The sequence below is a fragment of the Hylobates moloch genome, unplaced genomic scaffold (assembly GCF_009828535.3).
Source record: "Hylobates moloch isolate HMO894 unplaced genomic scaffold, HMol_V3 SCAFFOLD_12, whole genome shotgun sequence".
Lineage (NCBI taxonomy): Eukaryota > Metazoa > Chordata > Mammalia > Primates > Hylobatidae > Hylobates > Hylobates moloch.
In genome coordinates this window covers 50,336,453-50,351,384 of record NW_026652287.1, presented here as the reverse complement: position 1 = coordinate 50,351,384, position 14,932 = coordinate 50,336,453, and the positions used below count along the sequence as shown (strand labels likewise).

At 54.1% G+C, this 14,932-nt stretch overlaps 1 protein-coding gene across 1 annotated transcript; it reads left to right on the top strand.

Moving 5' to 3' along the window:
- Positions 1 to 334: 334 nt before the first annotated feature.
- ABHD8 (abhydrolase domain containing 8) lies at positions 335 to 12,143 on the top strand. The gene is made up of 5 exons (XM_032170081.2): positions 335 to 519; positions 2,123 to 2,891; positions 8,768 to 8,938; positions 9,109 to 9,325; positions 11,426 to 12,143. Exons 2-5 carry the CDS (start codon positions 2,131 to 2,133, stop codon positions 11,594 to 11,596), a joined length of 1,320 nt encoding a protein of 439 aa, XP_032025972.1. The 5' UTR covers positions 335 to 519; positions 2,123 to 2,130; the 3' UTR covers positions 11,597 to 12,143.
- The last annotated feature ends 2,789 nt before the right edge of the window (positions 12,144 to 14,932 follow it).

Sequence of the window (14,932 nt, the reverse complement as noted above, 5' to 3'; positions counted from 1 at the left end):
CTCGTTTGGAGAGGAACAGGGCAATTGGGAGGCAGGGGCTGGGGGGCAGAGGCTTGGGAGACCCATTTGCAGAGAGAGGGCCCCGGCCGCACACTCCCAGGCGTCCCGCAGACCCTAGACTGCAACCGCTTTCTCCGCCTTGAGCCAGGCCCTATCCTTCCCCCAACCTCGGTGAACCCCCAAAAGGGGCGGGGCTGTTGCTCCCAGAGCCCGCCTCCACTACAGAACTGCCGCCTCTGATTGGGCTTCTAACTAGGCCAGGTCAGTCCGCAGCTGCGATAGGCCGAAGTGCCCGCCCGTCGGCACGTGGCTCCGCCTACTCGGGGGAGGAACTTAAAGGGCCGGCTGTTTCGGCGGCCGCGGGATGCCCCTGCGCTGACCGCCAGGGGCAGGTGCCCGCCTGCGTAGACGCACCCGGCCTGACCCCGCGCCACCATGTAAACGGCGCCAGCAGGCGGACGCTGGCCTCTCCGCCTGGGACCCCTCCGCCCCGACCCGGGCCCCGCGGCCCTCGATGAGGTGAGTGGGGAGCGGGCCCCAAAAGGAGATATCGAAGCCCCGGGGCCTCCACTTCGGAGGAGTGGTGTCCACCAACCCCGCGTTTGGGCTCCTAGGAAGCCACGGAGCCCCAGTGGGCTCGACCCCGTTGCAGGGATGACGAACACCTGGAAGGCGGGGGCCGGGGGCGGGGAAGCGGGGCTGGGGTGGCGCCTGTGCGTTGCCCTCCGCAATCCGGGATTAGGGCCCCACTCGAGGTGGGGGGCATGGCCTGCTTCCCCTCCAGTATGTCTGGGGCCACTGCGGGCTCAGTCTCAGGCGTGCGTTACCTTAGCGGCGCCCAAACTGGGGTAGGGGGCAGGCAGGCAATTGGCCCCATCTCCAGGCCCTAGACACCTAGACAATGGGGGTGCACTGCTCGGGTATCCCCCCTTAGGTTATGTAACCGCCTGTGGTTGCCATGGACACGGGGGCGGGGGTGGCCCAAGGAGTGGGATGGAGGCTTGGAGGCCCCCAGCCAGGGCTTTGCCTCTCCCATCCTCTTCTCCACCTCCGGGGACTTGTATAGCAGATCCCCAGAATCCAGGGTGCCAAGGAGGAAGTTCAGAGTCTAGCTTCCTCTCAGAGTGTCTGGGCCTCAGCTTGGCCCTCTATGAAACAGACCCCGGCTCACCCCGGTCTAGGGGAGCTGAGCAAGGCTTTCTGTGGCTCAGTCCCCATCCCCCTCTCCTAGGGCCTCACCTTTCAGGAGTCAAATTCAGAGCCAGGAGCCTCACTGGGGGTTCACCAAAGGTTTGCACATTTTAGATGCCTTAGGAGGCCCTGGGGATATGTGAGTTAGTGAGTGCATACCTGGATGAGTTAGTGAGTTAGTGTATGCCTGAATGAATGAGTTAGTGTATACTTGAATGAATGAGTTAGTATATACCTGAATGAATGAGTTAGGAGGCCATAAATGGTATAAACTCCAGCTGGGGGGAGGGGGTGTCTTCCGGCTGGTCCACATTTGCCACAATGTCCCCTTCTCCAGGAACGTCCCCCCACAAGACCCCACGACCTTCCCTGTGGACACCCTGTGGGGTAAGCCATAGCCAAGTCTTTCTCTCTGAGGATAGACTAGGGTGGCCCAGGAGGGTGACTACCACAAAGGCACTGCCCAGACAAAACATGTCAGTGCACAGTGGCTCACACCTGTAATCCCAGCACTTTGGGAGGCTGAAGCAGGAGGAAAATTTGAGGTCAGGAGTTCAAGACCAGCCTGGCCAACATGGTGAAACCCCATCTCTACAAAAAATACAAAAATTAGCTAGACATAATGGCGCCTGCCTGTAATCCCAGCTACTCAGGAGGCTGAGGGGGGAGAATCGTTTGAACCCAGAAGGGGGAGGTTGCAGTAAGCCGAAATCCTGCCACTGCACTCCAGCCTGGATGACAAAGCGAGGCTGTCTCAAAAACACACACACACACACACACACACACAAATCTCAGTGCTGTGGCTCACTTGATCTGGCGCTCCCCAAACGGGAGTCTAAAACGGTTCTCCCAAGGCTCAGGGAGTGCCTGCTGCTCGGTGGAGGTTTTTCATTGAGACAGCACCTGAACTGGCTGCTGTCCCCACTCACAGGACACACCATGCTGACCGGGGTGACCGAAGGTATCTTCTGTTGCCTGCTGGGCACGCCCCCCAACGCCGTGGGGCCACTGGAGAGCGTCGAGTCCAGCGATGGCTACACCTTTGTAGAGGTCAAGCCCGGCCGCGTGCTGCGGGTGAAGCATGCAGGACCCGCCCCGGCCGCTGCCCCACCTCCACCATCATCCGCATCCTCGGATGCAGCCCAGGGGGACCTCTCCGGCTTGGTCCGCTGTCAGCGCCGGATCACCGTGTACCGCAATGGGCGGTTGCTGGTGGAAAACCTGGGCCGAGCCCCTCGAGCCGACCTCCTGCACGGGCAGAATGGCTCTGGGGAGCCGCCGGCCGCCCTGGAGGTGGAGCTGGCAGATCCGGCGGGCAGCGATGGCCGCTCGGCCCCCGCCAGCGCAGGCAGCGGCAGCGGCAGTGGCAGTGGTGGGCGGCGGCGGCGAGCCAGGCGCCCCAAGAGGACCATCCATATTGACTGTGAGAAGCGCATCACTAGCTGCAAAGGCGCCCAGGCCGACGTGGTGCTCTTTTTCATCCATGGTGTCGGCGGTTCCCTGGCCATCTGGAAGGAGCAGCTGGACTTCTTTGTGCGCCTAGGCTATGAGGTGGTGGCTCCTGACCTGGCCGGCCACGGGGCCAGCTCTGCGCCCCAGGTGGCCGCAGCCTACACCTTCTATGCGCTGGCTGAGGACATGCGAGCAATCTTCAAGCGCTATGCCAAGAAGCGAAACGTGCTCATTGGCCATTCCTACGGGTAAGTGAACCCTGGCATGTGGGGTGGGGGTGAGGGATGGGATCAGCAGGAACTGACAGTCACAAAATACTGAGTTTTTGGCTGAGCCCCGTGGCTCACGCCTGTAATCCCAGCACTTTGGGAGGCCGAGGCAGGCGGATCACCTGAGGTTGGGAGTTCAGGAACAGTCTGGCCAAGGTGGTGAAACCCCGTCTCTACCAAAAATACAAAAATTAGCCAGACGTGGTGGCATGCGCCTGTAGTCCCAGCTACTCGGGAGGCTGAGGCAGGAGAATCACTTGAACCGAGGAGGTGGAGGTTGCAGTGAGCCGAGATTGTGCCACTGCACTCCAGCCTGGGCGACAGAGGGAGACTCCAAGATGCCGCTGACACCTATAATCCCAGTGCTTTCGGGGGCCAAGGCGGGAGGATATCTTGAGGCAAGGAGTTCGAGACCAGCCTGGGCAACATAGGGAGACCCCCTAGCTCTACAAAAAATACAAAAATTAGCTAGGTGAGGAGGTGCACGCATATAGTTCCACCTGCTTAAGGGCTGAGGCGGGAGATTGCTTGAGTCTGAGAGGTCCAGGCTGCAGTGAACTGTGATCACACCACTGCACTCCAGCCTGGGCAACATGGCAAGACCCTGTCTCTCTTCAAAAAAGAAAAAAAAAAAAAGTCCGGGCGCGGTGGCTCACGTCTGTAACCCCAGCACTTTGGGAGGCAGAGGCGGGCGGATCACGAGGTCAGAAGATCGAGACCATCCTGGCTAACACGGTGAAACCCTGTCTCTACTAAAAATACAAAAAATTAGCCAGGTGTGGTGGTAGGCACCTATAGTCCCAGCTACTGGGGAGGCTGAGGCAGGAGAATGGCGTGAACACACGAGACGGAGCTTGCAGTGAGCCAAGATCATATTGCGCCACTGCACTCCAGCCTGAGCAACAGAAAGAGACTCCATCACAAAAAAAAAAAAAAAAAAAAAGGGCCACCAGGTATAGTGGTGCACACTTGTAATCCCAGCACTTTGTGGATGGATCATTGGAGATGAGCTTGGACAACATGGCAAAACCTTATCTCTTAAAACAAAACAAAGCAAACAAAAATCCTAATTTTTTTCCTTGAAAAAAATCCCATTTTTCAATTTAATTTTTACATTTTTTAAACTTTTTTTTTTTCTTTTAAATAGAGATGGCATTTCACTATGTCGCCCAAGATGTTCTTTAACTCCTGGGCTCAAGTGATCCTCACACCTCAGCCTCCCAAAGTGCTGGGTCTACAGGTGTGAGTCATTGTGCTCAGCCTTAATTTTTTTTTTCTTTTTTCTTCTTTTTTTTTTGAGACGGAGTCTCGCTCTGTCCCCCAGGCTGGAGTGCAGTGGCGTGATCCCGGCTCACTGCAAGCTCCACCTCCCGGGTTCATGCCATTCTCCTGCCTCAGCCTCCCGAGTAGCTGGGACTACAGGCACCCGCCACTACACCCAGCTAATTTTTTGTCTTTTAAGTACAGACAGGGTTTCACCGTGTTAGCCAGGATGGTCTTGATCTCCCGACCTCGTGATTCGCCCTCCTTGGCCTCCCAAAGTGCTGGGATTACAGGCGTGAGCCAACGCACCAGGCCAATTCTCAAGTTTAAAAAAAATTATATAGAGATGAGGGGTCTCATTATGTTGCCCAGGCTGGTCTTGAACTCCTGGGCTCAAGCCATCCTCCCTCCTCAGCCTCCGGCTGTGGTGGGGTAACAGGCATGAGCCACTATAGCAGGCTGAAAACTCCCATTAACATATGTAATCAGACAGGGATTTCCGTCATCACTGATATTATTTCACATTGTTCTAAAGCAGTGTTTGTCAGGCCAGGTGCAGTGTCTCATGCCTGTAATCCTAGCACTTTAGGAAGCCAAAGCAGGCAGATCACTTGAGGTCAGGAGTTCAACACCAACTTGGCCAACATGGTGAAACCCTGTCTCTACTAAAAGTACAAAAAATTAGCCAGGCATGATGGCATGTGCCTGTAATCCCAGCTACTCGGGAGTGTGAGGCAGGAGAATCACTTGAACCTGGGAGGCAGAGGTTGCAGTAAGCCGAGCAACAGAGTGAGACTCTGCCAAAAAAAAAAAAAAAAGCAGTGTTGTTCAATCCCAGCACTAACGTTTTTGGCCCAGTTATTTTTTTTTCTGTGAGGGGCTGTAGGATGTTTAGCAGAATCCTTTGCTTCTGCCCACTTGATGCAACTACACAATCTAGTGTTGATCATGACAGTCAAAAATGTCTTCAGTAGTTGCCAAACATGCCCTGGTGGGCAGAATTACCCCTGGCTGAGAACCACTGCCTTAGACTAAGTTCAAAAATCAACTGCCCTGGAGAACACTGTGCATTCAGGAAGGGCTCATTGGAATCCTGTAAATTCAAGGCATTTACAAAGGCATGGGTTACTGTAATTCACTCCTGCTTAAAGGGCAGGTAATACAACCTAAAACTTACCAAGAACCCTTCCATGGAAGGCTTGGTCCCCAGGGCTTTACCACTACCAAGTGTCCTCATTCTCTCCTTTATCCAGGAAGAAAGGCAAGATTGGAACAGCCAGGCAAGTTGAGCACCACTGTTTTAGAGATTCTAGCCTATGCAATTAGACAAGAAAAAGAGGCTGGGCATGGTGGCTCACACCTGTAATCTCAGCAATTTGGGAGGCCAAGGCAGGCAGATCACGAGGTCAGGAGATCAAGACCATCCTGGCTAACACAGTGAAACCCTGTCTGTACTTAAAAGACAAAAAATTAGCTATTAAAAGATTAAAAAGAGATTAAAAATCTCTATTAAGAAATACAAAAAAAAAATTAGCCAGGCATGGCAGCAGGCGCCTGTAATCCCAGCTACTCAGGAGGCTGAGGCAGGAGAATGGCGTGAACCCAGGAGGTGGAGCTTGCAGTGAGCCAAGATTGTGCCACTGCACTCCAGCCTGGGTGACAGAGCGAGACTCCGTCTCAAAAAAAAAAAAAAAAAAAAGAAAAAAAAGAAAAAAAAGAAAAATAAATAAGTGGCCAGGTGTGGTGGCTTACACCTATAATCCCAACACTTTGGGAGGCTGAGGAGGGAGGACTGCTATAGCTGAGGAGTTCAAGACCAACCTGGGCAACATAAGCAAGATCTCATCTCTACAAAAAATTAAAAAGTAAAAAAAAAGAAAAGAAAACAAAGAAGTTACATAAGTATCTAAAAGAAAGGAATCTAGACTGAGAGGTAACAGCTCTTATTTGTTTATATTTCTTTATATAACATACTCAAAAGTTGATGTTTATGAGAAATGATTCCTCTAATTAAATGAGCACCCACCTGCTGGGCACAGTGGCTCACACCTGTAATCCCAGCACTTTGGGAGGCCGAGGCAGGGGGATCACAAGGTCAGGAGTTCAAGACCAGCCTGGCCAAAATGGTGAAACCCCGTCTCTACTAAATATACAAAAATTAGCTGGGTGTGCTGGCAGGCACCTGTAATCCCAGCTACTTGGGAGGCTGAGGAAGGATAATCATTCGAACCCATGAGGTGGAGGTTGCAGTGAGCCGAGATCGCACCATTGCACTCCAGCCTGAGTGACAGGGCAAGACTCTGTCTTGAGAAAAAAAAAAAAAAAAAAAAAAAAAAAAAAAACAACACCCACCTACAATAGTTCCCATGACCCCATAACAGTGCTATGAGGTCAGCACATTTACAACTTCAAGAATGTGGAGGCTGAAGCTCAGAGAGGTGAAACAACCCGCCCAAAGGCATACAGGAAGTCCCTGACACAATCAGGTCTGCCTGACTCCTGTCTGTATCCTTTCCTCATTACAGCAGGGGCTGGCAGACATTTCCTTAAAGGGTCAGATAGCGAATATTTTAGGTTTGCAGGCCATACAGTCACTGTTGGAACTTCTGATAAAACTTTATTTAGGAAACATTTTTTGGCCAAGCACGGTGGCTCACGCCTCTAATCCTAGCACTTTGGGAGGCCGAGGTGGGCAGATCACCTGAGGTTGGGAGTTCGAGACCAGCCTGACTAACACGGTGAAACCCCATCTCTACTAAAAATACAAAAATTAGCCGGGCATAGTGGCGGGTGCCTGTAATCCCAGCTACTCGGGAGGCTGAGGCAGGAGAATCGTTTGAACTTGGGAGGCGGAGGTTGCAGTGAGCTGAGATCGTGCCACTGTGCTCCAGCCTGGGCGACAGAGCAGGACTCCATCTCAAAAACAACAACAAAAAAACCTTATTTAGGAAAAATTTTTCAAATCTCCAAAAGTGTAAACTGTATTTACAAAAGCAAATCACTAGCCCACAGGCCGTACATAGTTTGCTGACCCCTGCTTTTGTAGGAATGAGGAGCTGAGCTTTGGGGGCTCCTCAGGTGGTACCCTTCCATCTTGTATAAGGAAGACAGATATGTCATGCCCAGAGGCAGGTGGCAGAACATCCTGAAAGGGAAGGGACAGTAGGAAACAGTGACCTACCCAGGGCAGCTGGAAGCATTTGTTTAATCAGATTGTTTGCCTAACACTTGCTGATGAGTAATTCTTACTGCTTTTGGGTCATGGTGGCTTGAAGAATCTGATGAGGGCCGGGCACAGTGGCTCATATCTATAATCTCAGCACTTTGGAAGGATCACTTGAGCCCAGGAGTTCAAGACCAGCCTGGGCAACATAGTGAGACCCCCATCTCTACAAAAATTTTTAAAAATTAAAAGTCTGGTGAAACTTCTGGATCCAGATTCTCTCTTCAAAATAAGTTCCATCCTCAACACTCAATCTCACACTTTCACAGTATTTGAGAGGCCGCACCCATCCCTCACCCCTTCAGGTATCCATGGACCCCAGGGGAAGAATCTTGGCTTCCAAGGACCTGCCTTCTGGGTAAGGGGAGGACATGAACCCCCTCACCAGGCCAGGTGTCACAGCTCACGCCTGTAATCCCAGCATTTTGGGAGGCTAAGGCCAGAGGATCACTTGAGCCCAGGAGTTCAAGACCAGCCTGGGCAACATAACGAGACCCTGTCTTTATAAAAAAAATTTTTTTTTAATTAGCTGAGCATGGTGGCACATGCCTGTAGTCCCAGCTATTCAGAAGGCTGAGGTGGGAGGATCTCTTGAGCCCAGGAAGTCAAGGCTACAGGGAGCTATAATTACGCCACTGCACCACTCCAGCCTAGGCGACAGCAAAACCTTGTCTCAAAAACAAAACAGGCCAGTCCCAGTGGCTCATGCCTGTAATCCCAACACTTTGGGAAGGCAAGGTGGGTGGATCACTTGAGGTCAGGAGTTCTCGACCAGCCTGAGCAACATGCTGAACCCCTGTGTCTACTAAAAAAATACAAAAATTAGCCAGGTGTGGTGGTGCATGCCTGTACTCGCAGCTACTCGGGAGGCTGAGGCAGGAGAATCAGTTGAACCCAGGAGGCAGAGGTTGCAGTGAGCTGAGATTGCATCACTGTACTCCAACCTGGGCGACAGAGTGAGACTGTGTCTCAAAAACAAAAACAAATCAGGCCGGACGCAGTGGCTCATGCCTGTAATCCCAGCACTTTGGGAGGCCAAGGCGGATGAATCACTTGAGGTCAGGAATTCGAGACCAGCCCCACCAACATGGTGAAACCCCATCTCTACTAAAAATACAAAAATTACCTGGGTGTGGTGGTGTGCCCCTGCAATCCCAGCTATTCGGGAGACTGAGGCAGGAGAATCGCTTGAACCTGGGAGGCAGAGGTTGCAGTGAGCTAAGATCGAGCCACTGCACTCCAGCCTGGGCGACAGAGTAAAACTCTGTCTCAAACAAAAACAAAAACAAAACAAAACAAAATGGTCACTGTTTGTATCCTGCTGATCGCCTCCCTTCAATCCTCCCATCACCCCACCCGTTCCGGGCAGTGTCTCTTTCTGCACATTCCTGGCACATGAGTACCCAGACCTAGTGCACAAGGTGATCATGATCAATGGCGGGGGCCCTACGGCGCTGGAGCCCAGCTTCTGCTCAATCTTCAATATGCCCACCTGCGTCCTGCACTGCTTGTCGCCCTGCCTGGCCTGGAGCTTCCTCAAGTGAGTGCCCCCACCCCAAAGACCGTGATCCTGGCCCTGGCGAACCCAGGCATCTGCTCGAGTTGGATGGGAGGGGGAACCGTACCGCTGGGACTAGGGCTGGCATCGGGGGCACCCCGCGGCAGCCGGGCTGGCATAAGGGGTTCTAGCAGCGCCTCCACCACCACCAGGGCCGGCTTCGCCCGCCAAGGAGCCAAGGAGAAGCAGCTGTTAAAGGAGGGCAACGCTTTCAACGTGTCATCCTTCGTACTCCGGGCCATGATGAGCGGCCAGTACTGGCCCGAGGGCGACGAGGTCTACCACGCCGAGCTCACCGTGCCTGTCCTGCTTGTCCACGGCATGCACGATAAGTTTGTGCCCGTGGAGGAAGACCAGCGCATGGCTGAGGTAGAGGCGGGCACCTGGGGCGCCACAGCTACAAATCCCCAGGGTACAGCCCGGGAGGGGCGTGGCCTCTGCGGGGGGCGTGGTAGCGCTTGGTGGGCGTGCTTTCTTCCCGAGGGGGCGTGGCTGCTGGGTGGGCGTGGTCTCTAGATGCTGTATCTTGTTCTGACCCCAGGCAAACAGGAGCATTAGGTCTAGCATCAAAAGTAGAATCTAGAAAGCAGGGCTGCCCTGGACAGGTGTTAGCAATTATGCAGTGTCCCCCGCCGCTGTAAGAAGGCTCTCCTCACAGTGGAGGATTTGTATAAGAGACCGGTGACCTATATAATTATAGGAGACGGGCACCAGGGGATCTTTAGATTACAAACTCTAGGCCGGGCGCAGTGGCTTACGCCTGTAATCCCAGCACTTTGGGAGGCCGAAGCGGGCGGATCACGAGGTCAGGAGATCGAGACCATCCAGGCTAACACAGTGAAACCCCGTCTGTACTAAAAATACAAAACGTTAGCCGGGCGTGGTGGCAGGCACCTGTAGTCCCAGCTACTTGGGAGGCTGAGGCAGGAGAATGGCGTGAACCCCGGGGGGCGGAGCCTGTAGTGAGCCGACATCGCGCCACTGCACTCCAGCCTGGGCGACAGCGAGACTCCGTCTCAAAAAAAGAAAAAAGAAAAAGAGCCGGGCGCGGTGGCTCAAGCCTGTAATCCCAGCACTTTGGGAGGCCGAGGCGGGCGGATCACAAGGTCAGGAGATCGAGACCATCCTGGCTAACATGTTGAAACCCCGTCTCTACTAAAAAAAAAAAATACAAAAAATTAGCCGGGCGTGGTGGCGGGCGCCTGTAGTCCCAGCTACGCGGGAGGCTGAGGCAGGAGAATGGCGTGAACCCGGGAGGTGGAGCTTGCAGTGAGCCGAGATCGTGCCACTGCACTCCAGCCTGGGCGACAGAGCAAGACTCCATCTCAAAAAAAAAAAAAAAAAAAGAAAAAGAAAAAAAAAAGAAACTCTATTTAGCGAGTTCAGATTAGAAAGGGTCTGGGGATACTTAGCACTTACAATAGCCCTGGATACTAGCCCGGCGAGGTGGTTCACGCCGATAATCGTTGCAACTTGGGAGGCTGAGTGGGGCGGATCGCTTGAACCCAGGAGTTCAAGGCTGTGGTGAGCCATGCTCGCACCACTGCACTCCAGCCTGGGCGACAGAGCAAGACCCCGTTTCTAAACAAAAAAACAAAAACCAAAAACCATTAAAGTATAGCTCTAGACTGGTGGTTCTTAACTAAGGAGGATTCTGCCCCCAAGGAACACGTGGAAATGCATGGAGACATTTTTAGGTGTCACGACTGAGGGGGAGGGGGTACTACCGGCATCTGGTGAGTGGAGGCCAGGGATGCTGCTCAACACCCTACAAATGCACAGGATAGCAGCCCCCACCCCAGCTACCCGCCCCTTTCCCGCCCCGCACCCCCACCCCCCGCCCCAGCAAAGAATGATCCAGCTCCTAATGTTGGTAGAGTCGAAGTTGACAAAATCCTCCTCCAGGCCAGGCGCAGTGGCTCACGCCTGTAATCCCAGCACTTTGGGAGACCGAGGCGGGCAGATCACCTGAGGTCAGGAGTTGGAGATCAGCCTGACCAACATGGCGAAACCCCGTCTCTACTAAAAATACAAAAATTAGCCGGGTGTGGTGGCGCGTGCCTGTAATCACAGCTACTTGGGAGGCTGAGGCAGGAGAATCGCTTGAACCCGGGAGGCGGAGGTTGGAGTGAGCCGAGATTGCGCCACTGCACTCCAGCCTGGGTGACAGAGCAAGACTCCGTCTCCCCCCCGCCAAAAAAAAAAAAAGAAAAAAAAGAAAATCCTTCTCCGAGCATACTGTAGACACTTAATAAATGCTGGATGCCTGAATACTAGTTGGGCTCCAGCAGGGCTACAGGCCATCCTCCAGCTCCCCCTTGAGTGGAAGTGGAGAGATGCAGGGTAGATGGGAGGAGGGACTTTTGGATGCTGTGGGCCATATGTGGATGGCGGAGTCCCAGGGAAGCCTGGCCTCTCGCTCCACCCTCCTGCCCCCGCCGCCTACCTTGAGCCCAGCGTCTTCTGCAGATCCTGCTCCTGGCATTCCTGAAGCTCATCGACGAGGGCAGCCACATGGTGATGCTGGAATGCCCCGAGACGGTCAACACGCTGCTCCACGAATTCCTGCTGTGGGAGCCCGAGCCCTCGCCCAAGGCTCTGCCCGAGCCACTGCCGGCGCCTCCAGAAGACAAGAAGTAGCCGCTGGGCCGGCGGGGCATCGCTTGGTGAGCACAGCCGCAGCAGGAGGAGGCCGTAGCCTGCGCCGGGTCTGCAGCGCAGACCACCTGGGCGGGCCGTTCGCTCCGGTGGGCGGGGCCAGGTCAGGGAGACGCCCCCAGGCTGCCTGGGCGGGGCGTGGCATCCGAGGGAGCCCAGCGGACAGTCCGCTCTCTGCTTCCGTCCCGCGGGGCCCATCGGCGTTTCGGGGCCGCAGCCGGGACCCTCGCGGAAGATGGCCTTGTACAGAAGCTCTCCCTCACCTTCCCCCCACCCAACACCACGGCCAAGGCAGGCCCCCCACCCCGCTCTCTGTCTTCCGTGTCAGCCGTGCTTGATCCTGGGACCCACGAGCCCCACAGGGACCCTCGGGGTCCCATCCCGTTACCCGAGACCCTCCCTACCCACCATTCCTCGGCGCTGGGAGCTATTTTTGCCCAAGGGGGGAGGGATGGGGGGGCTGGCGCCACCGATCCTGCACATCTCAACTTGTAACTCAATAAACAGAAGTGACAATCGGAGTCTCCGAACCTGTGCTGGGTGACCACAGGGGCAGGGTGTTCACCGCCTGGAGCCTCAGTTTTCTCGTCTGCAGACTGGGCTCAGGCTGGTGCCTCGCGCTCAGGATCGACTTCGACAATGTCCGGGGTCCACGTTAGCTTCCTGAATTTCCCCTCGCACCTCAGAAGGCTGAGGCTCCTTGGACGGTATCCCCCAGGGCAGGAGGCAACTTATCAAAACGTGAGCCCGGCCGGACGTGGTGGCTCACGCCTGTAATCACCACTTTGGGAGGCTAAGCACTTTGGGAGGCCGAGGTGGGAGGATCACCTGAGGACAGGAGTTCGAGAACAGCTTGGCCAAAATGGTGAAACTCCGTCTCTATTTAAAAATACAAAGACGGGCAAGGCGCGGTGGCTCACGCCTGTAATCCTAGCACTTTGGGAGGCCGAGGCGGGGGGATCACGAGGTCAGGAGATCGAGACTATCCTGGCTAACACAGTGAAACCCCGTCTCTAGTAAAAATACAAAAAATTAGCCGGTCGTGGTGGCAGGCGCCTGTAGTCCCAGCTACTCGGGAGGCTGAGGCAGGAGAATGGCGTGAACCCGGGAGGCAGAGGTTGCAGTGAGCCGAGATCATGCCACTGCACTCCAGCCTGGGCGACAGAGCGAGACTCCATCTAAAAAAAAATAAACAAAACAAAACAAAAAACAAAGACGAGCCAGGAATGGTGGCTCGCGCGTGTAGTCCCAGCTACTCGGGGAGCCTGAGGCGGGAGAATAGCTTGAACCCAGGAGGTGGAGGTTGCCGTCAGCTGAGATCGTACCACTGCACTCCACCTGGGCAACAAGGCGATACTCCTCAAGAAAAACGAGATGAGCCTTTCCCTGGCCGGAAGAGATCCAACCGAGGTTTAGGTGAAGATCAGTGGGTGCTGCATGGAATTAGAGCTGCCATAATTGAGTGCCCACTGTTTTCCAGGCTGTGTGTTGAATGCCTGCCACCCACTGGTTCATTGAATTCGACTCATCCAACCCCACCTAGCAAGTTAGGACCTTTTACTATCCCCATGCTATATCTTTCAGCTTGGTTTAGGGTCACCTTTGTCAAGAAGACTTTTCTTTTGAAACCACCAAATCTGTCTTTTAGATTTTTGGGTTTTGTTTTTGTTTTTGTTTTTTGTTTGTTTGTTTGCTTTTTGAGACGGAGTCTCACTCTGTCGCCCAGGCTGGGGTGCAGTGGCACGATCTCGGCTCACTGCAACCTCTGCCCCCCGGGTTCAAGCAATTCTCCTGCCTCAACCACCCAAGTAGCTGGGATTACAGGCGCCTGCCACTACGCCCAGCTAATTTTTGTATTTTTAGTAGAGACGGGGTTTCACATCTTGGCCAGGCTGGTGTTGAACTCCTGACCTCGTGATCCACCCGCCTCAGCCTCCCAAAGTGCTAGGATTACAGGCGTGATCCCCTGCACCTCGCCTACATTTTATTCTGATCCATGTATATCTAGTCCTATCTGCGGTTCCTGTGTCTTACAGGAGGAGGGATGAAATCTTTCCTTCGGTTCTGTCCTTTCCCCACCGGTTTGTGAGCTCCATCCTTAGTTTAGACCAGGGGGGCAATTGCGTCCATTGGCAACTTCTGGAGGCATTTTTGATCGCCATTTTTGGGGGTGCATGGGTGTTGCTGGCTTCTAGTGGATGGAGGCCAGGAACTCTGCTCATCACCCTGAAATGCCAAAGGACAGACCCCACAGCAAAGAATAAGCCAACCCCAAATGTCATTAGGGCCAAGATTGGGAAACCCTGTGTTAGACAAATCCCATCTCTTCTGGGGGCTCCAGATTCTTTACCAATGTCCTGTTTGTGTATTCCGGGGCGATGGCACAGTGTCATAACTCCTGTGGCTTTATTATTAGATTTGGCACCTGGGAGGCATCCCTGTTTCACACTGTTTTTTTTTTTTTTTTTTTTTTTGAGACAGTGTCTTGCTCTGTTGCCCAAGCTGGAGTGCAGTGGCACAATCTCGGTTCACTGCAGCCTCAGCCTCCCGGGTTCAAGCGATTCTTCTGCCTCAGCCTCCTGAGTAGCTGAGATTACAGACACCCGCCACCACGCCCGACTAATTTTTGCATTTTTAGTAGAGACAGGGTTTCACCGTGTTGGCCAGGCTGATCTTGAACTCCTGACCTCAGGTGATCCACTCGCCTCGGCCTCCCAAAGTTCTGGGAGTACAGGCGTGAGCCACGGTGCCTGGCCTCTGTTTTACACTGGAGGAAAGTGAAGCTCAGAGAGCGGTTTCTTCGGCTCGATTACAAGTGGTCGAGCCCAAACCCACTCCAGAGACTGGACCCCTAATCACAACACCAGCCATTACCCCAGGAGCAGCCGGGGGCTAAGCAGTGGCGAGGCGGGTGGAAACTCGGCCCAGGTCACAGCCCGCCCCCTGCGGGACTTGGTTGGCTAAACCGCCGTGATGACCGGCAGGTCCTGAAGCCAATGAGGCGGCGGATCTCTCCCAAGTCCCTAAATCCACCGGGCGCTTTGCAGAAGCGACTTCCAGAAGCTTAAATGCCCTCGACCCCCCCAACCCCGCCCGCCCGAAACCAGACCGCTGACGTCTCACTAGGATGGCGGCTTGGTATTTACTTAAGACCTTTGCACATGAGTGGTCTGAAGTCGCATAGCATCGCTGGAAGTGGGGTTATTATTTATTCTTAGTATTATTCTTAGTATTATTATTATTTGAGACGGAGTCTCACTGTCGCCCAGGCTGGGGTACAGTGGCGTGATCTCTGTTTGCTGCAACTTTCGCCTCCCG

Coding starts and splice junctions, on each gene's coding strand:
- ABHD8 (XM_032170081.2), top strand. CDS start 2,131: ATGCTGACCGGGGTGACCGAAGGTATCTTCTGTTGCCTGCTGGGCACG. Junction 2,892..8,767: donor CTCATTGGCCATTCCTACGG/GTAAGTGAACCC, acceptor CGTTCCGGGCAG/TGTCTCTTTCTGCACATTCC. Junction 8,939..9,108: donor CTGGCCTGGAGCTTCCTCAA/GTGAGTGCCCCC, acceptor CACCACCACCAG/GGCCGGCTTCGCCCGCCAAG.